At 49.9% G+C, this 24,462-nt stretch overlaps 1 protein-coding gene across 1 annotated transcript; it reads right to left on the reverse strand.

The window, feature by feature from the left end:
• Positions 1-12,605: 12,605 nt before the first annotated feature.
• LOC111159795 (Wnt family member 5B) lies at positions 12,606-24,370 on the reverse strand. Its single transcript, XM_022522401.1, has 4 exons — positions 24,222-24,370; positions 22,753-23,000; positions 17,635-17,927; positions 12,606-13,098 (listed from the first exon to the last, which is right to left on the reverse strand). The coding sequence occupies exons 1-4, from the start codon at positions 24,296-24,298 to the stop codon at positions 12,640-12,642; spliced, it is 1,077 nt and encodes a 358-aa protein (XP_022378109.1). The 5' UTR covers positions 24,299-24,370; the 3' UTR covers positions 12,606-12,639.
• Between the last annotated feature and the right edge of the window lie 92 nt (positions 24,371-24,462).

Genomic DNA, 24,462 nt, shown 5'->3' on the forward strand with positions numbered 1-24,462 from the left:
AAATTCCAGAATTCCTTTGAGCCTCTGGTGTGATAACCCTACTTCCCTTCTGCTTCTAGTCCAGGTTCCTTGGCCCTTTTGAAGTTTCCTAAGGTTTTTGTGAGAAACAATGGTATGAAAAAATGGTAAACACACTGTAGCTCTAAAAAGTGGCTCCCTTTGAAAGAGGAGTGGAATTTTTCACTAGATTTTTAGTTTTCACTTTTTTTGAAATTTTAGTTGATAAATTTTCGCTTATTTTTCAGTTAAGGACCCTTTCAGGAAAGGCCATGATTGACACAGGAAAGAATGGTGGATTTCCAACTATACCAAAGACCAAACTAGATTCAGGTTAGACTCCTTGAATTTGTAGTTGCGCTATAATTAAGTGATGATTCCCGAGATCTTATACGTCATAATCCTGTATTTCTTAAAAATCATGTTTTCTTTGCTCTTGCCTCAATACAGGCTCAACACGTCCATACCAATATCTCACTCTTTCAAAGGATTATAGGGCACCTGCTTGGCTCAGTTGGCTAAGCGTCTGCCTTCTGCTCCGGTCATGATCCCAGGGTGGTGGGATCGAGTCTGGTGTTGAGCTTCTTGCTCAGTGGGGAGCCTGCTTCTCCCTTTCCTTCTGCTGCTCCCCCTGCTTTGCGCTCTCTTTCTCTCTCAAATAAATAAAGTCTTTAGGGGTCCCTGGGTGGCTCAGTGAGTTAAAGCCTCTGCCTTCAGCTCAGGTCATGATCCCAGGGTCCTGGGATGGAGCCCCGAATCAGGCTCTCTGCCCAGCGGGGAACCTGCTTCCTCCCCCCACCCCATCCCTCACCCCCCACCCCCCACCCCCACCTCTCTGCCTACTTGTGACCTCGGTCTGTTAAATAAATAAATAAATCATCTAAAATAAATAAGTAAAATTAAAAAATAAAGTCTTTAAAAAAAGGATTATATTTTACAAAAGGCTTTCACATCCATTATCTTATTTGAAGTTAAAGATATTATTATCCCTGTTTTATTGCTAGGGAAACTGCAAGAGATCACTTAGCTCGTTGCTTGGGAAGCCAGGTCCTCTGCACCCAAATTCATGCCCTACCTAATGGTTTTTAGAGGTTGGTTAATTCCCCTTGGAGGCAGGACTTCCAGAGTCCTGTAGCTGAACTGAGTCTCTGGAGTATGTCTGGTTTTCTCCCTGTCCCCCAAAACATCTAAATGCCTCTTCTTTTCCAGAATTTCTCTAGGGAATGAAATCTATAATTCTCAGTTACCTGTCCTGGTGACAAACAGCCTCTGTCTGGTTAGAAAGACATCCTTTATATCCACCTTGATTCTTTCTGTTACAAAAAAAAAAAAAAAAAGTTTGTTTTGCCAAGAAAGTGTTTTTTTACTACTCTGTTGGGAAAACACAAGAGGGGGCTGAGAAAACCGGGACTGGCCTGCGGGTGGGTCCGTTCACCACCGTGGACAGCACAACTGAAGCAGTAATTAACACGAGAATGGATTGTGTACTTTTTAATTGTGCACATTTTCAATACTACTTCCACATCTTCTGTGGCAGCTATACCTTACAAAGCCCCCAAGGGTGGGTAGAGCTGGCCAGGAGCCAGGAAGCCAGGTCACAGCTGGAAGCCTGATGTGTTATTACTGTTCACATTTCTGATTCTGATCTACCACAGAGCTGACTGGAATTCTGGTCTCTGGCCCTGGGACTAAAACGCCAGGTCTCTGTGCCCATCCGAGGGTCATGGTGACTTTATAGGTTACCCGGGTTTTTCCTGGGGCCAGTTCTTAATTTTAGTGCCTAGCCCCAGTACAGGACTGCTGAAGGCAGAAACAGATGCTCCCTCCTGGGGACTTGGTTAGAGAACATGAAGCCCCAGCTGGCTTCTACCCTCGGGTCCTGGGGCAGAGGCCCCGGCTGTGTGCTTGGCCCTGCTCTGGCCTGCGTGGGAACGGCCACGTTCAGAGGTTTCTCCTGAGTCCTTCCTGTCTCGGGCCTGCCCAGATCCGCACAGAGGCCGCACCGACCCGTACAATCTGAGGGCCACATAGCCTGAAACCCGCTGTGTCTCGAGCATCTCTCCACAGCCAGAGAGGCTGGCTGAACGCGGGGGAGATTAGAAATGGTTTCAGGAGGTTACACTCGCACATCTTAATATGTAGGAGGATTTGGGGACTGTTCCATTTGTAGTCTCCTGGGAGATTCTAATCCAGGATGGTTTGCCAGGCCGTCTTCCAGTTCACTCTTGAGTGTGTGGACGTGATGATTTGATTCGATTTGATGATTTGCTCTGGGTTCCCATCCTCAGACCTCTAACATCCCGAGGCCTTGGTCATGCTTCTTCTAAGCCCACCTGTTCCTGCAAACAGCCACCTCACTGCAGGGAATGCTGGGTGTGGTCAGGCTGCCGTAACCAAGCAGCAATTCCCAAAATCTTGCGGCGGAACAAAATCATCCAAGGTGTCTTTTTAAAGCGCAGGTTCCCAGACCCCTCCCCAGATTCACTCAGCAGCTCTCCAGGTCTGGGTCCTGGGAGTCTGAGTTTTCCATTCAGCCAGACTGAGGGCTGGCAGTGAGGAACTAGTGCCTAGTGTGCCCTCCGTAGCAGCACCACTGAAAGGGGAACACAGCCCCTTATCTCACCATTTCCATACCCTAGATAGAGCATTGCCGCACACCGGACTCCGAGTAACCAGCTGCATTCTGAGCTCTGCTCACGCCCATTTCAAGCTTCCTCTCCCATCTTGGTCTGACCTGGGCTCCTGTCTCTCAGCAGCTGGAGGATGGGGAGTTCCAAGAGCTTCTCCCTCCGCAGCACTCCCCCACTCTTGTTCTGAGCCCAGAAACCCTGGTAAACCACTCCCTCAAGCACACCTGGGAAGTGGGAGAAGAGCTCCATGTTCTCGCTTGGCATGAAAACACAGGCCTGCGCATCCTGCTCTCCGTCCCCATAGTGCCTCTGACCCCATGCAGGCTCCACGCCTTGACTGGTCCAACTGTACCAGCAACAAAGCCAAGTGCCAAGGCTGTACTGAGTTTGGGGAGCGGGCCTTTCAATGGCTGAAAATGTCCTGTAATTTAAAAGTATTCTCTTTTTTTTAAGGATTTTATTTATTTATTTGACAGAGATCACAAGTAGGCAGAGAGGCAGGCAGAGAGAGAGAGGGGAAGTAGGCTCGCTGCCGAGCAGAGAGCCCAATGCAGGGCTCGATTCCAGGACTCTGGGATCATGACCTGAGCCAAAGGCAGAGGCTTTAACCCACTGAGCCACTCAGGTGCCCCAAAAGTATTCTTTAAAAAAAGGAAGTGGGGGGCCACCTGGGTGGCTCATTCGGTTAAGCATCTGCCTTTGGCTCAGGTCATGATCTCAGGGTCCTGAGATCGAGTCCCACATTGGGCTCCCTGCTCCATGGGGAGCCTCTTCTCCCTTTCCCTGTGCTGCTACCCCTGCTTGTGCTCGCTCTTTCTCTCAAATAAATAAAATCTTTTTTTAAAAAAGTACTTCAGGTTATCTCGTTTTCTTCCAATAGAAATTACTTCTTTGTGATGAAGACGAACTGGCTGCAAGAGCACATTAGGAGAGAAAGTTCAGAAGCTCAGTCCATGGTTTTGTCTGTTTGCTGGCAGACATTTTCAGAGTGCTTGTGAATTATGAAGAGCACTATTATTCAAAACCTCAGACTCCTAATACCTGGGGGAGGCGATGGAAAGGGAAAGGGAGTTTCCCTTTGTATAAATTCAGGGGAAGCAGGATAGTAGAGAGTGGCCATTCTCTGCCGCTGCGAGCCTCTGGGGCCCCTTCCTGAGGGCTGGCCAGATTTCCACCTCCTGGTAGGGAAAGGACATTTCTGCCAGGAGACTTGGCTGCTTACTGACTGGAAAGGAAATTCCTGGAGAGAGATTTCACTGCTCCAAGGCTTTTCAGACACAAGGGAATCCCGGTAACAAAGGATGGAAGGATCCTGGGGAAGGCAGGAAAGCTGACCTTCCGGTCCCACCAGCTCAGGCCATCTCCTCAGAAGGATGAGATGCTTCTCTGGCCCTGGGGGATGAAGGCCAAGCCCAGGGTTTGACTCATCCAGCCAGGGAACTGTGTGACTCCCTTTCCTGCTCTCGGTGTCCCACCGGCCCGTTCCCACTGTTTCTTCTGCTCCCAGATCCTTGTAAGTCCAGGAGGGAAGAGCCATGGGCACTTGCCCTCTTCCCCTCAGACTTCTCCCTGATAATTGAAAGGAAGGGTATTTTTTCTTTTTAAGCGCCACATTAAGGCTGGGACAGTTCATCCTCTCCCTCTTAGCACCTGGGCCCTGGACACCCGAAACCTACCCATCACGCATCTGGCGGCCCATCCATCCTGCTGTGTCCTGCCAGCCTGGTGCCTTCTCCGAGGGCCAGAATGTCCTGCCTAGCCTGAGGGCTTAGTTACATTGCCAGAACCCATTAAGATTTTTCAGAGGAACCAAAACAAAACAAAAGCCAGGGCATCTTGGCTGGCTCATTTGGTAGAGCGTGCCACTCTTGATCCCCGAGTCCTGAGTTCAAGCCTCAGGTTGGGGATGGAGCTTACTTAAAAAAAAAAAAAAACCAACTCTGTGTATAATGACCCCACCAGGAGGCGGCTCTATAATTCATACTGTGAGCCGCCTTGTTGGTTGCATTGTCCTAGGCATGTAACCCCCCAAATCCAGCAGTATATAGTTTTCTCTTGCTTCAACACGTCCGTCAATATAGTCTCGTCATTTTGTGTCTGATTTTCTGTCATCGGCCGTGTATGCCTTGTCCTTTTACTATATTTTTCTTTTTAAGATTTTATATATTTTTAAAAAGATTTAATTTATTTATATGACAGAGAGATCACAAGTAGGCAGAGAGGCAGGCAGAGAGAGGGAGGAAGCAGGCCCCCTGCTGAGCAGAGAGCCCCATGGGGGGCTCCATCCCAGGATCTTGGGATCATGACCCGACCTGAAAGCAGAGGCCTAACCCACTGAGCCACCCAGGCGCCCCAATTTTATATTTTTAACTAAACTTTACATCCAACATGTGGCTTGAACTCACAATGCTGAGATCAAGAGTCCCATGCTCCCCTGGCTGAGCCAGCAAGGTGCCCCTGTCCCCATACTGTAGATTTGAGATCACGAAGCTCTCTCTGCAGTGTGCCCCATCAGAAGAAATGTCCTCAGTCACTCGTCTCATTTAAAATCCATGATGGCCAGATGGGGAAGATTACTGCACACACCATGAGACTTAGAAGGAAATGGGCATCTCTTGTTTCCGGTGACTCGATGCTATAATTACCTAGAAATCCACTGAGGAACCAGAAAGAGCTCTGGTGTCAGCCTCAATTATCAGCTGTGTGAGTCAAAGGATGTGACTTAACCTCTCTGAGTCTTCGTTTCCCCATCTGTCACGTGTGGGTAATAATGCCTAGCCTACAGAGGTCCTGTGAGAATTGCATATAATGTATGACAAGCTGCTGGTATACAATAAACACTTGGTAATTGGTAGCTATAATTATTTCCCACCTCTCTGATGATAACCCTCAAGCCTGCAAAGTATTTGGCTGCATGGACACTAGTTAGGAACAGGGAAGAAACCACGGCTCAACACATGCCTGGAACGCAGCCACTTCCTGGCCCGCACTCCATTGTCATTGCTCATATTCTGTGGCCCCGCTGAGCCGGACTAGGCACTGTTCTCAACGTTTCCTTCGAGTGCCCCGCCGCCCCGCCCCCGCACCTCCCCCCAGGGTTGCTTGATTTTTGTAATCTCACGGTTTCCTTGACGGTGCTACCTTTACACTCCATCTTTTAAAAAAATAAGTAAAATAACACCTAGCTCTTCCCAAATTCCTCCAAACGAAAAATCTAAAACTCAGCTTTGCGGCACTTCGGATTCTGTTTCTGCCCTCTGCGCGAGGACCCCACCGCCCAAATGCTGAGCGAAGGCGTGAGCCCCGAAGACGTGTGGCCAGAACTGATAGAACAGCGACACCTTGTGGCCATCAGGAGGCAGCCCAGCCCAGCTCGGGAGCCGCCTGAGCCCGAAGTCCTCCCGCAGGCGAAGAAGCCGTTAGACCTGCCAGTTAGAACCCAAAATGAGGAAGGAAACACAGCACCTTGCAAACGTGGGAGGAATTGCTTCCTACCTGACAAATGTGTCCTCCCTGACCCCAGCTTAAGATCTGAAGGCTGGATGGCGCGAGCTCTCAGAGCAAAAAGGACAAAAGAAGGCTAGCCATAGGACATGTGTAAAGTCTCAAATGTTTGCTGTGTCACTCCTCTCGGGGGCTGTGGAAGATTTACAGAAAAATCTTGCAATCCTTATTCCTCTCAGGTGTTTCTTTTGGCATGTACTCAGACCTCGAAGAACTGGGTAAAGGATGAAGGAAGCGATTGCCACCGTGGACTTACCCGGTCAGAGGGAAGGTATCTCTAAATCATGAGCAGGAATGACAGTATAAAATAACCGTATAAAAAATGGCTACATCTGTGGGATGGCATGTCAGCCAGAGGTTGTCACGGAGTCTGGTCTAGTCATCTGCTTCCTAGCAACTTCACTCCCTCAACTCCATCAGACCCGTCATCGGGTATCCTCCTCATCCTAGAAGCGATTTGGGGAACTGGAGCCTTTGGGGCTCCTGTTTTTACCTCTTGGAGAAGAGTTTCAGGACTTGTCCCATAATTAGGGATTTCCACAGATAAAAGACTCTTCATGAGCATTTCCAGAGTGAATGCCTAGGTATTTCCATGCACAGTGGCAAACTAGATTACATGTTGTCTGATCTAACCATCAGCAGAGAAACTGGTGAGAGCAGAGCAGCTTTCCCTGTTTTTGTTTTGTTTTTGTTTTTGTTTTTAGATATCATTTATTTATTTGACAGACAGAGATCACAAGTAGGCAGAGAGGCAAGCAGGGGTGGGGGAGAGCAGGCTCCCTGCTGAGCAGAGAGCCCAATGTGGGGCTTGATCTCAGGAGCCTGGGATCATGACCTGAGCCAAAGGCAGAGGCTTTAACCCACTGAGCTACCCAGGCGCCCCTCCCTGTTTTGATACATTCTTGAACCCTTCCACTTCGTTGACTTGATTCCCCCATCAGGTCACCGGATGGCAGAGGGAGTTCTGGCCCGAGAGCCCCCTGCCTGGGAATTTGGCACAGGGGTGAGTAAAGATTTGGAGTCACTTTCCACTTTCCAGATTTGGAGTCACTCCAGCTGGAGCTGGAGTCTGTTACCTCGGATGCCGTGGGTGGCCAAGTTTCTCGCCATGAGGAGCAGAGGAAGCGGGTCTGCAGAGACGGAGGAGGAGGACGGAGAGAGAGCCTGAGGGGTCTGCCTTCAGCTCCCAAAGACCCTGGAGTCACTAAGACTGTCCTGGAGCCTTATAACTGCCTCCCTCCGCTGAAGCTGATTCAAGTTGATTTCTGCTGCTTACAACTTTGGAAGAATAAACTACACAGTGGCCTGGGCAGTTCATCTTATCCCTCAATGTCTCATCTGTTCAGTAAAAATCATCATTCATTCATTCATTCACTCAGCAAATATTTACTGAATGCTTTCTCTGAGCTAGGCACTCTTTAAGGTTCTAGGAGACCCAGCTGGAAACAGATTTTGAAAAATCCTCTATGAAACTTCCTCTCTACTCAAACGGTCTCTGGAAATAATGTAAGTATATGAGGAAAGGTCATAAACTTCAGGTTGAGTGCCAGGAGAAGGGCCTCTTGACCCAACACACAGAACACAAGCCCCAGGTCTTAGAAAATTTACTGGAGGGAGAGGGCCACTTTAAACAATACCCCTTCCTTTTGGCTTTATAATAAAATTGGATTAAAAAGGTGTACACCTGGGGCACCTGGGCAAGTCAGTCAGTTGGTCCTCCAACTCTTGGTTTCTGCTGAGTTATCAGGATCATGAGATCAAGCCGATCTCACCATTAGGCTCCCTCCTCAGCTGGGAGTCTGCTTTCCCTCTTTCTCTCCCTCTGTCCCTCCCCCCTGCTGGGCTAGCTCTTTCTCTGAGGTAGATAAATAAATTTTTAAAAAATGGACGCCTGGCTGGTTCAGTTGGTTAAGCTACTGTCTTCAGCTCAGGTCATGATCCTGGAGTCCCGGGATCGAGCCCCGCATCTGACCCTCTTCCCTCTCATACTCTCTCTCTCTCAAATAAATAAATAAAATCTTAAAAATAAATAAATAAGGGGCACCTGGGTGGCTCAGTGGGTTAAAGCCTCTGCCTTGGGCTCAGGTCATGATCCCAGGGTCCTGGGATCGAGCCCCGCATCAGGCTCTCTGCTCGGCGGGGAGCCTGCTTCCCCCTCTCTCTCTGCCTGCCTCTCTGCCTACTGGTGATCTCTGTCTGTCAAATAAATAAATAAAATCTTTAAAAATAATAGTAATAAAATAAATCTTAAAAAAAAAAGTTTACCCTTTCCAAAGCATCTTTTCTTTTATAGGTCCCTTCTGATGCTTCACTGATATTCTGATGCTTCGCTGAGAGACCCCCACCCCGAGGCAAACTCTGTCTTCACAGACACTGTGTTTTCCTACCTGCTCCAGCTGCAGACAGCTTCCATCTATTTTCAGTTATCGTGGGGAGCAGTAGATAATACACATAAGTGACACATTAAATTCACAGATAATTTTAAAATCTAATTTTAGCCCCTCCTTTTCCCACTCTGTTATTTATCAAAACTACTTAGGAGGCCCAAATGAACTGATTTGGTTCTATCTTCTGTTGCTGCTTCTGGTAGAGTTGCAAATGAACAGATTGAAGACCAAAAGGCAGACAGCAGGAGGGAGAAGGCTAAGAATGTGGATAATCTACAGGATGAATGCCCAAACCATCTAGAAAATTAGCTGTGCGAGGAGCTGAGAGCTCAGTCTTCATGTTGCCTAATGCCTGACCCTCACATCTAGGCAAAACCTTCCTCCTTACAGCGGGCGAATTACCCATCAATCTTATGTAAAACCAGGAATTAAATTACTTAGTGTTTTGCTGTAAATACAGTGCAGGGATTCCAGAATGATAACTACCAAGAATTTTAGCAAGCAAGAAGGGCTCAGGTGGCCCTTCTCAGCTTCCCCACATTCCTTCCAGAGCTAGGAAGGCTGTCATGGCTAGCCAACTAGAGCACAGGGACCTCCAGTAGAGAGGCACCGTCCACATTCTGCAGTATCTCGGCCAGAAGGGGTGATTTTTACTTTTTTTACAGCTTCCTTGCCTCAAGTGCCTCCCCATGTCCCCTCCAGAATTGACCAGAAACATCCATTCCTGCGTGCAGGGGTGTGCAGGAGCTCTCACGCACACCCCCAAACACCCACCTGCAGACACGCACGCACACACTCAAGTCCTCCCAAGATACATGTGACCAGTGTCAGTGGGGTCTGGCTATGCGTCAGAGCCCGTTTTAAGACAGAAATGACTATTTTCTTCCACCATCTCGGGATCGTGTGGCTCTCTGCCCAAGCAGGAGGTTTCTTTTTTGATAAAGGACTGCAGCTGATGTCTTGCTAGCTTCTAGAACTCCAGTGGATGACAGAGCCGAAGGGAGACACCAGGCAGGGAGGAATAAACGCGGCAAGTTTTGTTTCTCACCTTTGCCAAGCATAGAGAGCAGCTGACCAGGAACTGAATTCTCCAGATTAGGGTTTCGAATCCAAATTCTTGGGAGACTTTCATCAGAGTGCCTTTATGAACAGAGGGCTGCCCTCACCTTAAGCCTGGGACTGCTTTCTTACCCTCCTATCAAAATGGAGGCAGTCAGACATACCTTCCTCCTAATTTTATCTTGAAGACAAGATAGCTAGGTGAGTATTACCTTACTCTTATTTGTAACACATCTGTAGGCTTCCCCCTACCAGTCCTGGGCAGAGGAGGGAGGTAGAACATCCCAGGACAAACCAGTTCTGCTCTGGGCCAGAATGCCCTTTCCCCTCAATAGAAAGGATCCCCAGGATGGCTAGGATTTCTTGGTCAAGGCATTATAACCAATGCAGTGATCCTTCAGTAAGATGACGTGTCGATCACAATATATTTTATGTTCTAGAAAAATCCTGCACAGGGCAGCCAGATGCCCCTCTCCCTGCAGCTCAACCTGACCAGCAGAGGAGCCCCTCAGGGCCTTTTTAAAGATTCGGACAGTTGCCCCAGCTTGACCCCAGACCAACTGGATGCAAATCGCTGATGTTGGAGACTAGGACTCTGCATTTTGCAGTGTGGTTTCTGAGCAGATGCTCACTGTCCTGGGTGGGTCTTCAGATTTTCCAGCCACATTCCTACAGATTACTGGTCACGTCACAGACAACTGCAGGCTCACCAGGGCTTAACACGCATGTAACCGTAACTTCATGCCGATCTATTTGGACGAGTCAATCTTTCCTAACCTTGGTGGTCAGTGGTTGCAACAGTCACACTGGCGTTTGAACACATGACTTGCTCCCTAGGTGAGAAAGAAAAATATTTAATGTTTACTCCATCCCCTCGCCATGACTCTGCAGGAAGACCTCAACCTAACAGGGGTCGTGCTTCTCCTTTCGTGAACATGAAGGTCACTTTCTGTGGACCAGTCACTCATGGCTAATTTCCTGAAGTTTCTAAAGAGGAACTGGATTTTGACTCTTGAGCACTTGGAGCACCTGACATAAGTTAACCCTCCAGGAGTGACGACAGTGATGTGAGGAAGGGCAGGAGTGCCAGCCAGTGTCCCAAACCCTTATGATTATTGGTGGATCTGCATGACCAAGTTCATTGGCTGAATGCCAGCTAATGAAGCCAAGGACGTAGTTTGGATCTTTTGTAGGCCAGCCGAGTTCAATCACTTTCTTTCATGAACTGTTCATCTCGAAAATGTCAGCCAAAGGATTCTGAGTAATAGCGTGAGGAATAGGGTGAAACAACCCGAGGTCTGAGGTTCTTTGATGACAAGTCAGGAGGCTCTTCTCTAGGCCCTAAAGACACAAGTGTACACATGGACCCAATTCTGATTCAGACAGAATCTCTTTGAGATTGTTTTGCAATATAATTTGCTCATTACAGCCCAAGTGGACTCCTGAATTCCATTATTTCTCCAGAATTAAAACTTTTCTGGAACGAAACCGGTGTCTTTATGGGGTGACTCACTGGGTCCCTTGTAAGCTGTCACTCTTGTGCACGTGGACCCATGCGTCCCAGGAACTACTTCCTCCCTTTCTAGAATATAACATCTCCCTTCGTGGATCATCCTCTATCTTCTTCTCTCTCCTGGCTCCAGATTCTGGAGTCTGAGACTGGACATGGCAACAGAGACAAGGGTGCAGAGAGTGTCCCCATTACCTGTGTTCTACCAAGGACCCAGTGAACAAACCAGGGGTGACCAGGGGTGGAGTGCTGTAGGATGGGAGAAGAAGGGAAGGTCAACATGAGGTTTAAACTGAAATCTCTGAATTCTTTTGCTCCTAAGAGTAATAGTAATAGCTAGCATTTACGAGTATTTAAGTTTGGGCTGATCTTTGGGGAGAGTGCTTAAATGCTTTCCCTTATTCAATTCTCTTATTACTCTGTCTCTGTCTCCAACCACCAGACTAGAGCCCTGCAAAGTTTCCATTTCCTTACCCTCTTCCACATGCACACGCCATGTACCAGGGTTCCAAGGATTAGATCAAAAAGAAAAGGAGACTCATGAAAGATTATTGTGTCCAAAGAAGGAAAGGGAGAGAAACTCCAGTGAAGGGTCTTTAATGTCAGGCAGAAACTGTACATCTGGGGCAGAGATGAAAAGAGCATGCCAGGCCAGCCGAGCCTGACCCAGCCACACATCCTGTCGCTCAGGGGGCTTCCCCCGGGGTGGAGGAAGTGACAGCAGCAGCATCCCGTTTCCTCTCCCTGTGGGAGCACGGTGCAACATTTGCTCGGTCCAGTTACACTCCTGGCTCTCTGTGGCTCAGGCACAAACATTCAGTTCATCTCTCTCCTAACATGTCAGGCCAGTCGACCCCCTTTCCCCTCGGTGTGGGAACCGGTGGCAGGACCTAGTGAACTGTGGATGGTGGGTAATTCTCGCTAGACAGACAGGCCTGGGAGTCTGCGGAGGTGCAGGTCCCTCTGTGGTCACCTGTCAGGGATGACATCAGACCTCGGCTCATTCCCGTTAACTGGGGATTCTGCCAGGACATGCCCGAGTGAAAGGGTAAGAAAACACCGGCCCTTTTCCGGAACCAGTCAGTATTCCGGACAAGACCCTGAAGATGGGATGGTGTAAGCAGAGTTCCTGCCGCCTTGCACAGGGTCTCCTGGCCCAGTGATAGGAGTCACAGAGTGGTCATCCAGCCGGCAAAGGCTCCAGACTTCCAGACAAAATCATCTTCTGCATCCAACCGCCACTTGTCTCCTCCAGGCCATGGTGGATAGACAGTGACTAGTCCCATGTCCCTACATCCGGAGAGTCCCCGCAAGAGGGACGGGGGGGAGAGCCCCCGCCCCCACACCCACCGGGAGTAGAGAACCAAGCACAGCGCAATCCTCAAACACCTCCAGCGTCTCTTAAATAAGCTTTTCCTTTCCATTTTCTTCTCTTAATTATTTATCATCCATCCCTTTATTTATACAAATATAAAATAGATTTATATAGATTTATATAATATAAACTTTGTGAGGCAGAGTGGCGAAGCGGCCGGAAGAGCACCCCGGCCGGCTATTTACAGACGTACTGGTCGACGATCTCCGTGCACTTCTTGCACTTGACGTAGCAGCACCAGTGGAACTTGCAGTGGCAGCGCTCCGTCTGCACACTCTTGAACTGGTCGTAGCCGCGGCCACAGCACATGAGCTCGCAGCCGTCCATGCCCTCCGACGTCTTGTTGCACAGGCGGCCCTGCGTGCCCAGCGAGCCCGTGGTCTCGTTGCGCAGGCAGTAGTCCGGGCTGGGGTCCACGTAGACCAGGTCCTCCGGGGTGGGCTGGTTGAAGCGGCTGTTGACCAGCTCCAGCTTGCCTTTGCGGGTGATGCGCATGGCGGCCGCGCTGTCGTACTTCTCCTTCAGCTGGTCCCCCACCTTTCGGAACTCGGCCAGCTGCAGCCAGCACGTCTTGAGGCTGCAGGAGCCCGAGACGCCGTGGCATTTGCAGGCCACGTCTGCCATCTTGTACACAGCCTGAGGGGGCAGAAAGAAGGCATCAGAAGGAGGAGCCTAGGGGGTGGGGTGATGGCAGATGGTAGGAGGGTGGCTGGGGGCACCCAAACACGGAAGGGGGTGGGGAGGGGCAGAAGAGTCGTTTCTCAAATGTACAGAAAGATCTTTCCAGGAAGCTTGGTTACCCAGATAGAAAGCAGATAAAAGGAGCACCCGGCGGAAAAACGCGGGGGAGGCAATGTCCATGTCTGATCGGCTCCAAGGACGATGGCATTTGGTGCCCTTGCCCTTCCTACTTTGTCCATGTCTTATTACTTCAACTTGTTATGATACACGTGTCATGTTCACGATCAGGGAGAAAAAAGGATATTTCTATCTTGAACCAAGCCTCAAACAAACAAATACAAACCAACAAACTGTGTCCAGCTTTTGCATGAGACGGAGTACAGTCAGGGGCTATAATAAAAAATCCAGCTGTACTACAGCCTGTGACAGAAACTGCATGGCGGTGGCTGGCCAAAAGCTGTCTGTGACTTCGCCAAATCCCCTAAGAACTCAACGGCCCCCTTTTCTGTGTTAACATTTGGCCATTAACTCCACGGAGTCACAGGGACCTCAGCACAGACCACACAGGGCTGTTGAACAAGACCATTTCCTTGTGCCCGGCACCCCCTGGAGAGGCTGAGCAGGGAAGAAGAAGAGTGGAGCCCTGGGCCGGCAAGAGTGGGTCGCTGGGCCCACCAACAGGGGTGATTCATCGGAAAACAAACCCATCTCGAAGCCACTGAACCACAACAACGTGGAGTGGATTTGAACTTGGGTTATCCCAAATCACAAATTTTTTAAAAAGCAAGAGTCGACCAGAATGCTGCTTACAAAGTGCTTTTCAATGAAAAGCACCCTGATGCATTGTGTCTGACGGCCCTGGCAGCAGGCCCGGGAGTACAGATGGCAGGATAAAAATGTAAGCCCGCTGCAGAACATTTTCTTATGCCACAGCCATTGTCACCAACTGAGTCGGGACTCTTTTTCAAGGGTTTCTCTCTCGGATTTCTTTTCAAGAGTCCCCAGATTGTGTCTTTATTCAGCACTGTGCAGACACCACTGCAGGTGCAAGAAATAGCTTCACCATCATTAGCTCATATCACTATTGTCAAAACTCTTCCTGATTTTTTTTTTCTTTTTTTCTGGTGTGGAATTATCCCTACTGTTGTGTGCTGGAGAAACTGAAGCTCTAGAGAGGCTCAATATTCTGTTCAGGGCCACCCAGAAGGGAGTCAGAATGACTAGCCCTTTTGCACTCCAGTCTTGAGGCTTAAAAACGGCTTAGGGGAGAGAAGGACGGAGGCTCCTCCCCAAGGTTAAAGGCACCAGTACTGGGCTGGCAGCTCCAGGTCCACGGCATAAAGGAACCAACACCCCATTCCAACAGGCACTTCAAAGACGGGGTCTGCAATTACCCTGTTCTGGCACAAATCCCCCCCCCCCCGCCCCAGTCTGAGCTGGGGCCTGACATTCCTCTGGAAATGGTCCTTGGTTTAGAGAGGGAGGTCAGGCATCTGGTGCTGCTGGAAGCAGGAAACATTAAGGGCCTAAAACTGTGTACCCTGCCACTAAGTACCAAGGGGACAGGATAAGCATCTCTACTGGGAGCCAACAATTAGGGAGATTTGAGGAAGGAGAGCTGAAGAGGACACTGCAGAGGAAAAACAGGAGCTTTTGTAAAACAAATCGGAGAGGAAAGAGTGTCACGGATCTTCACTAAGAAGACATTCATTCCACCCCCCTCTATGAAGAAGGACACTGTAACAGTCATATTCTTAAATATTTGCTCTTGATAATGTAGAGAACCTCCTCTGACAGGAGAAGGCAGAAAAATAAATCCGAATTTTTAGCCTTTCCTGCCAACTGGAAAAGCAATAAAAGCAAAATTTTAAAACATTTTCTTAGTTCTGCATCTTGCCTCCTGACAAAGCCTAAGTCCCTCTTCTGCGCTGTCTAATGGTGTGACTGAGCTTTGTAACTGATAGGAATGTCATGAGGATTAGACAGCTTTTATCTGGAAAATGCTTAAGCCCTTGAGTGACAAGGCAGTATCAACCAACCGCTCTGGCCATCAAGGTCTAAAATGGGGTTACTAGAGCCTCTCAAAGGCCAAGAGAAATTTCCTGCAAAGTATGCCCCAGATTTACTCTGTGGCCAAGATGTCAGATCCTAGATATTCCATTAGGAAAAAAAAAAAAAAAATTGGCTCAGTTGGTGGAGCGTGCGACCCTTGATCTCGGGGCTGGGAGTTTGAGCCTCGTGTTGGGTGTAGAGATGACTTAAAAATAAAACCTTTAACTGGTTGTAAAATACAAATCCAGGGAATTTTCAATTCCTGCCGCCATTTTAGTTTTCCCTACAGAATTTTTTTGTGTAGGTGTGAGGAGGTGGGAGGTGAGTACCTTGGCCTCAGATGGTGATTGATGGCGGAGGCCTGCTTCTTGGAGAGCGGATAAAAAATAAAGAGGGACAGGAATTCCCAACCTGGTGCAGACAGAAGCAAAGGGAGAGATAAAGGCTGTGGAAGAGGTGTGGAGACTGGGGGAAGGGGGCCCAAAGGCAGGGAGACAGACAGAGGAAGACGGGGAAGGTGTGTAAGTGAGAAACAAGGCAGATGGAAGGAAGGTTGGCCAAGATAAGGGCCAGAACAAACAAACAAACAATTAAGGGCAATAAAACGAGGAGCCAGCAGAAGTGGGGTCAAGACTGTGACTGAAATGGAGCCCAGAATAGGATGAAGGCCTAGTCACCTCAGCATCTGCCACAACGCCCCAAGGAGAGCTCAGAGCAGAGACAGGAAACAGCCTTCCATGAATTTGACCTCTTCCTAGGCGCACCATGGGACCTTTGCTCTGATTCGAAGGCGCTCACCCACCCACCCGTGTAAAGCAGGGTGAGAGTGCTGCCAGGAGCCACGGACGGAATCCCTGAGCTGAGGGAGCTACAGCCAGTGGGAGGAGGCGAAGGAGGCCGTACCTCAAAAGGTAGCAATCAACCTCCCTCAGTTCAGAAGCAGAGACTACTCATGATGGGGGATGGGAAGGGTTTTAGGGAATAGGGGGTATTTGAACCAGGATCTTAAAAAAAAAATGGATAGAATTTGGGCAGTCGGGGGATAAAGTGAAGATCGTAACCTTTTTTTTTTTTTTTTTTTTTTTAAGCCAGGCTCTCACACGATTAGATCCCCAAAGCCTGGCATGCAGGCTGCCAAACAGAGAGGAAGTCGTGGGGGAAAGAGGTGGCCCCACAGATGTCCTCAGAGTGGAAGTTCATCTAAGACAGTGCTGTTCTCTGTGCCCTGGTTCGAACCAGAGCAACAACCAGAACTCACGACCCCATGGATTCACACCACCCCTCACACACACCTCTAGCCTCTGGAGATGGGCTCTGAAAGGAAGGCTGTGGGCAAATGAACAACTCTAATTTCAACGTGACATCCCACTACTGACGAGACTAAGTTTCCACAAGCGTGCCATGTTCTACCAACCCAACATGACAGGTCCCCAGTCCACGAGAAGCTGTTTCAATTCCATTATTTGGTACGTGTTCCTAAGAAACAGAAGTTGATTTTTTAAAAAACTGGTAAATACTTTTTTAGAAATATATCCATATCCTGTCACTGAATCACCAAATGAACCAACATGAACTTTCTGAATTGACTTCTTCTCAGGAAACCGCTAGTCTCATTGTTTCTCATTAGTTCTTTGGTCTTGCGACAGTATCTTACCTGGGCCCCAGAGCCAGCTGGCTTGACACAGACCTGAAGGCAGACAACACGCCCAGAAAGAAGTCTGTGTCGTTTCCTGAGAGGTCTGTGGTCCCCCCTGGCCCTGAGCCTAGAGCGACTCGTACCACCCAGCACTCAGACCTCATGCCTCTCTGTAAGGGAGACCCCGAGGCACCCACCTGCCTCCTGCACGGCCCTCTGGTGTCGAAGTGTGTCTGCCATTAGCGTGGACGCGTGCTTTAGGATCAGGCCTCTGGATGGGCACGACACCAACTCTTAAACATCAGCTCTGCTTTCCCCTGTGTCTCTCACAAATCATAAACCCTAGGCTGGGTCTCATGGCCTCAACTTCCAACTGTCCTATCTGCTTGACAAGAACTCTACTTCGAGCGCCTGGAATCTGAAGACAAGGCTGCTCCTAAGGGCTCTAGGGACAGCTGTCCTGGGAGAAATTAACGAGGTTTATAAAAATGACAGTGGCACGTGCCCAGCTGGGGAATGGAGCCTCGTGAAATGGATCGGGTCGGCAATGTGGGCTCTCTCTCATGCTCTCTTTCTCTCTCAAATAAATAAATGAAATCTTAAAAAAAAAAAAAAAAGTAGGCATCCCATAATCCTGGAGGTAAGATTCCCTGTGGTCAGGACGACCCCCTTCCTCATGGCCAGGCCAGGGCTCCCAGCTCAGCCCAGGAGCAACGGGTTAGCCCAGGGCGAGCGTGTGTGTGTGTGTGTGTGTATGTGTGTGTGCATGTGTGTGCGTGTGGAGGTGGGGGAGCTCCGCTTACCCTCCGCCCCGCCTCGTTGTTCTGCAAGTTCATGAGCACCCGGCCCTGCTCCTCCGACCCCTTGGCGAAGTTCTTCTCCCGCTCGCGGGCATCCACAAACTCCTTGGCAAAGCGGTAGCCGTACTCCACATTGTCCCCGCAGCCGCCCCACAGCCAGTCCCGGGGAAGGTCCTTGGGCCTCGCTGTCCGGCTGCAGCCACACGTGGAGAGCTCGCCCTCCCTGCAAGCCCTGCTGATGGCGTTCACCACCCCCGCGGCACTCACTGCGTAGGTGAAGGCGGTCTCCCGGCTCCCTGCAAGAGAAGGCGGGAGAGGGGGTGAGGGATGCCAGCTCCCTAGGTAGGCCCTTTCCTTCCTTCCACCTTTCCCGGCCCCAATACCATCGCCCAGCCTCTAACACTCCCAGGAGGGAAACAATGTCAGGAGAAGCATCTTTCACGTCCCATGGCTCTAATGGTTAGGAACTCCTCTTGATAATGAGCAGAAATTTGTCTCCTCTACCCTGTGAGCTCACACACTAGAATGAATCCCTCCAGCCCCGGCCCACACTAACATCCATTCCAGGGAAGTTTACGTGGCCAGTAGATTCCGAGGAGGCAGACCTAAATGGAGGGAAGAGTGGGCATTAAGGAGTTTATGGGACATGTGGGACGAACAGAATGAGCCAGAGTAGAAATCATGGGACCAATAGCAGGAGTCTGTATCCTAGCAAAAACGCAGGTCACCATTTCTCATCACTTGATGGGCCACACATCTGTCTTTTTTATTGTTGCCATTATCTAGCTAGACAGTGGCAGAGACAAGGAGGAGAAGTAAGCCGGAATTACAATGTCCAGAATCATCCACACGGTTTTACTCTGCCTTCCGTGGGATCCACACTGCCTCCTGACTCAAGAGCACTGGGAAACCACAGCTACAGGATACTGGGCACGATCCCACTAAATGTCCAGATCACTTCCAGGAGAAACTCTGAACTGTGTTCCTCTCTATTGCTCTAGTGAACCACTTAAAACTCCTAGGATACATGTTCCACTTTAATAAAAATGTTTATAAAAAATAATATTCAGCCTCCAGGGAAATGCAAATAAAAATCACCATGTAAGGATGCCTGGGGGCCTCAGTCAGTTGAGTGTCTGCCTTCGGCTCAGGTCATGATCCCAGGGTCCTGGGATCGAGTCCCACACTGGGCTCCTGGCTCAGCGGGGAGCCTGTTTCTTCCTCTGCCTGCTGCTCCCCCTGCTTGTACTCTCTCTAACAAATAAATAAATAAAATCTTAAAAAAAAAAAATCACCTGGCGAAACCACTATACACGCACAAGGATGGCTAGAATCAAAAAGGGTGCTTGGCTGGCTCAGTTGGTAGTGTGTGACTCCTAATCTTGGGGCTGTAAACTCAAGCCCCACGACAGGTATAGAGATTACTTAAAAAAACAAAATCTTGGGGCGCCTGGGTGGCTCAGTGGGTTAAGCCGCTGCCTTCGGCTCAGGTCATGATCCCAGGTCCTGGGTTCGAGCCCCACATCGGGCTTTCTGCTCAGCAGGGAGCCTCCTTCCTCCTCTCTCTCTGCCTGCCTCCCTGCCTACTTGTGATTTCTCTCTGTCAAATAAATAAATAAAATCTTAAAAAAAAAAAAATCTTAAAAAATAAAATAAAATAGGGGCGCCTGGGTGGGTCTCAGTCAGTTAAGGGTCTGCCTTTGGCTTGGGTCATGATCTCTAAGGTCCTGGGATCAAGTCCCATATCTGGCTCCCCGCTCAGCAGGGAGTCTGTTTCTCCCTCTACACCTTCCCCCTGCTGTATTCTCTCTCTTTCTGTTGTGCTCTCTCTTATACACACACACACACACACACACACACACTCTCTCTCTCTCTCTCTCTCTCTCTGTCTTTAAAATAAATAAATAAAATCTTTAAAAAAAAAATAAAAGAAGTAGACATCCCATAATCCTGTCTTGGTGAAGACGGAAGCAGTCTACAATCCTCAATTGGTCTAGAAGGATCTCTCACTTTGCCCTCCTTCTTGATCATCTAGGCGGGACACAGTCAAGCTTGCCACCAGACCAGACTGGGCAGGTCAGTTTTTCTTGGGGAACCAGGGGTCAGCTTCTGGTCAGATGTGGACTAGGAGCAGGACAAGAAAAACCCAGATGAGGCAGGAAGTCACACTCATGATTCAGCCATCAGGACCCACATCTGAGTCAGGGCTGATCCGTGGCCAGAGACCAGTGCTCTATCTAATCTAGGGTAGTTAGACTAGGAGAATGAGCAACCTAGCAAGGATGCTAGGGTGACCGACGGGCTTGAAGGGAGGAGGGCCTATTCCCCTCTGTGAGGGAGCCATGCCTGAAAAATCTTCCTAAAATGGAGTCTCAATCCCCTGACTGGGCATCCTGGGACAGGGAGGAGCCTGGATCTGTAGCCTACATCCCTCCCACGGGGATTCTTCCTTTTCACAGCATTCCTCAGGGAAGTCGGCTGGGTTTTCAAGGCAACCCAGCCGATCATCTTTTTAATGACTTTAATCACCAGCACGTTCTTTCTTACAGTCAGTTGGAAAACGCCTCCGTGTAACTTCCACCCGCTGGAGCTCTGCTGTCTAATCCCTTCCCATTTGACAGCCTTTCAGCATTTGAAAACAACTGATAGGCCTTTTATGTGTTGTCTTTTCCAGGCTACATATGTCTGATTTCTTCCTCAGTGCTCTAGCAAACACGCTTTTCCAAGCTGAATCATGCCTCTCAGAACTGCCTTTCAAAATAATATGCCTGCATCCGAGCAAAATAGTGCAGACACTATGGGCTCTGACCGTCCTGCCCTATCATGATGGGTTCAGATCCCACTCTGTCCTCAGGTGGATTAGGGTCCTGGCAAGGGCTCTCTGCCTCTTTTGGTTGGGGCACCGAGGGTGGGCAGCTCTGCATTCCTGGGGAGCAACTGGGTCCTTTGGGAAGTACAGACTAGTAGTGCTACTCTCAGCCAGCAGGGCTTAGGAATGGGCAGCAAGGTGGGGGGCTTCTCTGTAGGAGAAACAACTCAGAATGGAAACCCGAACCACCTCAAGGATAAAGGCTAATTAACCCGCAACCATGTTGCTGCTAGAGACCTGGCATCGTTCCCCTACCAGGAGGCAGCAGGACACGAGCACACCTTCTCTCTGTTCCTCAGTAGTTCAACCCAGCTGCCGGGAAGGTGCCGCCATGTGCCCCCACCAAGGCTGAGCGACGTTCCACTGGCTCCCTCCAAGCTGCTCTGCTGCCCTCTGGTGGTGGACCCTTGCAGCAGCTTCAAAGAAGGGAGGGCTTTCTTGGAGAGCCCTGAGAGAGGATTGATTCCCCAAGAGGCACCCTGGGCCCAAGGGTATAAATGGAGGATAGCTTCCCAGGTAGCATAAGTCTGCAGGGAAGCTACAAAGAGAAACTGTGAGAATAAGGCAAGCAGGCAGTTCTGTTTGTAACAGAATAGGGTCCAGGGAGAATGGAGAATGGGAAGGTAGGCTTGCACAAGTCATTCCCCCAGGCCAGTCCGCACCCAGTGGCACTTCCATTCCTGCTAACTCCTTCCTTTCCTCAAGTGAAGCTCACTTTTTGGCTCTCACTCAAATAAAATTACACACAAAAAGGATCTAGCTGGGGCGCCTGGGTAGCTCAGTTGGTTAAGCGACTGCCTTCGGCTCGGGTCATGATCCTGGAGTCCCGGGATTGAGTCCCACATCCGGCTCCCTGCTCAGCAGGAAGTCTGCTTCTCCCGCTGACTTCTCTTCTCTCATGCTGTCTTTCTTTCATTGTCTCTCTCTGCCTCTCAAATAAGTAAATAAAATATTTAAAAAAAAAAAAAAGGATCTAGCTGATGTCAGGCACACATTAGGTCCCTGAAAGTGATTTGTGGATGCCTCTCTCTAAACCTGTGGTCCTCCTGCTGTCCACACCCAGAACCCAGTGCCGGGAGTGCGGCTAAGACTTTACTGGATACTAAGTGTATTTGAAAAGAATCAATAAATCATAAAGAGTTCCCACTCAACCCCAAGTCCATTCCTTTAGGAAAGCTGCCGCATAAGACTGTGGCAGGAACACGTGAGCCCTCTTGTCTAGACCTTGAGTCGATACTAGAGGAAGGACGAGGGCAGCAAGGTTCAAAGCATACCCCCCCCCCCCCCGGGTCCTCCCTCGTCAATATGGGTAGGGGAAAGAGGTCAGGAGGGAGGAGCCTTCCTCATACCCTGCTTGCTGCTAAAATCATTCTTCTTTGAGGGGAAAAACCCAGCCCCAGGTAACTCCCAAATGTCCTCCTTCCTTGGAAGGGAAATTCTTTTGGAGAACGGGAGACAGGAGAATACAGTGCCCTAACACCTTCTTTCTATGGCCCTGGGGATCTGACCCAATAGAATAGGGCCGGATTTCTCAATTTCTTGCCAGGGAGGGGAGGATTGCATTTCAAAAGGACCTAAAACAATTAGACCCCAAATCACACCTCCATCTAAGCAATAGGGCAGCCAGAGAGTCCGAGAGTGGGGGAGAGGGGAAGGGACAGGAATCCAGGAAGAGGTGGCCTCTCATCTTTCTTCTGGATGTGTCCCCTTCCCCCACATTCACACACATCCCTTTGGAATGAAAAAGTCAGGGCTGGATCTGGGTCAGGTTAATGACAGCTATCACCAATTTGGCCCAAAGTTTCTATCTCTCTCTCAGGGTCCAAGTGGCAGAGGCAAAATTCATATCAACTTTCAGAGCTGCGATTTTCGGTTCTCTACCCAATGCTGTCAAAGCCCTTCCCCTGTCTGACCCCTGCCCACCTGTGCTGAGACAAAGGTCAGTGGTGGTGGGCACGTCTGCTAATCCACTCTGACTCAACTCTGCTGTTTCTGCTACCTTACTGGAGTGAGTCGCCAGCGGACTGCCCCAGACAGGGTGAAGCGGGAGCAGAGGGCTCGCAGAGTGCTAGCAGGGTGGGGACCGACATCCCATCTGAGACTCTGCTTCCAGTGTGCATCTCCCACTCCCCTTGCACACCACTTCCAAGCCTCGGAGAACTCACCTAGACACTTGTGGGGGCTCTCTGTGCCAGGCCAGGGAGGTGAGCCCGGCTCCTGTAGCCAGCCACGTGTCAGTGGTGGGCTCTTACCTATCTGCATGACTCTCCCAAAGACGGACGCGTTGTCCACTGTGCTACAGTTCCACCGCCGCTGGCGAAATTGGTACTGGCACTCCTTGATGCCCGTCTTGGCTCCCTCCCCGATGTAGGCCATGTGCTCCTGGTACAGTTGGCACAGCTTCCTCTGGCCAGGGGAGAGCCCAGGAAGCTGGCTGCACACGGGCTGGGCACCGATGATAAACATCTCAGGTCTCTGCACCGGGTTCATAGCTAATGACCTACAGCGGAGATCCAGAAAGGGGACGGAAGACCCAGGGGTGAGCCTAGGCTTGCGTGCAGCCTGAAATCATTCACTCGACACATTTAGCAAGGGCTTTCCTTCTGTGTGCAAGGCCCTGTACTAAGGGTTTGGAAAAGAAATCTGCTAAAACAGAGGCCCTGCCTTCACAGGGCACTGTAGGAAACTGAGGCACAAATGCGGATGATACGGGAGAGGTCAAGGGCCAAAGCTAGACTTGAGCTTCTGGCTCCATGGTGATCAGACAGAGAAAGAGCTCTCCCAGCCGGAGAAAAGATTTTTATAAGGCAATGGCCAGAGTGCAAAGGGGGTCTTAAAGGATGGGGGACAGGCAGAGAAGGGTGATAGAGCGGGCAGAGGACATTCATTCCAGGCAGAGGACAGAAACAGCCAAACCTCCACAGGAGAGCACATGACTTATTCGGGGAGTGCGGGTGACGCACTCACTCTAACCCAAGTGCAGGGTGTGATGGAAAGCAGTAAATTCCGTCAAGTAACACTGCCCTTACGCCTGGCAAACAGAAGCCAATCTACACACATCACAACCTAGTCTAAACGTTTTCGATTCCATATCCCACCCAGAAATCCCCTAACCCACTCTATCCGTTCAGGGGCTCTCGCTTTGGCTCATCCTCTCCCACAAACAGAAAAGTGGTCAGTTAGAGGAGAAGACGGTAGAGGTACCTCTGAGACCAATGTAAGGGGGCCCAGACACGGCAAGATAGGTGGGGAGGGCTGGCCATTTGCAGGTTGACTTGGCCATGACAATAGTCTTAAAAACACAAAAGAAGGCCACGCACAATGGTCCTGCAAATCTCTCATCCGGTCATCAGACTTACCAAATAGGAATTCTACTCTCCCTGTACCCACCGCGGAAAAAAAAGAAATCCATGTTCTTACTGATCCAATAGCAAAGCGAGAGCTATTTTTAACAATCCATGGGGACAGAGGAAGGTCCCAAAAAAGGGGAAAGCGGACAGGATCAGAGGAAAAAACCAAATGCACTAATCCTTTATCCTTGCTGAACCTTTAGCTCTGGGGGCTTGTGAGAGAAAAGGCTGTCCTAGTTTTCCTGGGATAAAAGCGGTCCTTAGGATTCCTACGAATAAAGGAACGATCACAACCCACGGTGACCCTTCTCCACATTTAATTACCAAAGAGGCGTAGGTTGTAGAGAAGGGCCTCAGCCCCTCTCACTCACCACCAGGAGCTGGCTTCAGCCGGAAGCTGGGCCCAGCTGGACAGCAGAGCAGCGGCGAGCAGCAACAGGCTGGGCATGGTGGGCCTGGGCCTTGGCCCTCCCCAGTGCCCTGGGAAGACCCCGGGGGCGGTTGGCTTCTGAAATGGGGCTCCCTGGAGAAGAGAGAATGGAGGGAGAATCAATGTGGAGATGTAGCCAATGAGGCAGGACCTGCGGAGAGAGGATCGGGGAAAGCACCGAA

This window comes from Enhydra lutris, unplaced genomic scaffold (assembly GCF_002288905.1).
Source record: "Enhydra lutris kenyoni isolate GAN:26980312 unplaced genomic scaffold, ASM228890v2 scaffoldscaffold69, whole genome shotgun sequence".
Classification (NCBI taxonomy): Eukaryota; Metazoa; Chordata; class Mammalia; order Carnivora; family Mustelidae; genus Enhydra; species Enhydra lutris.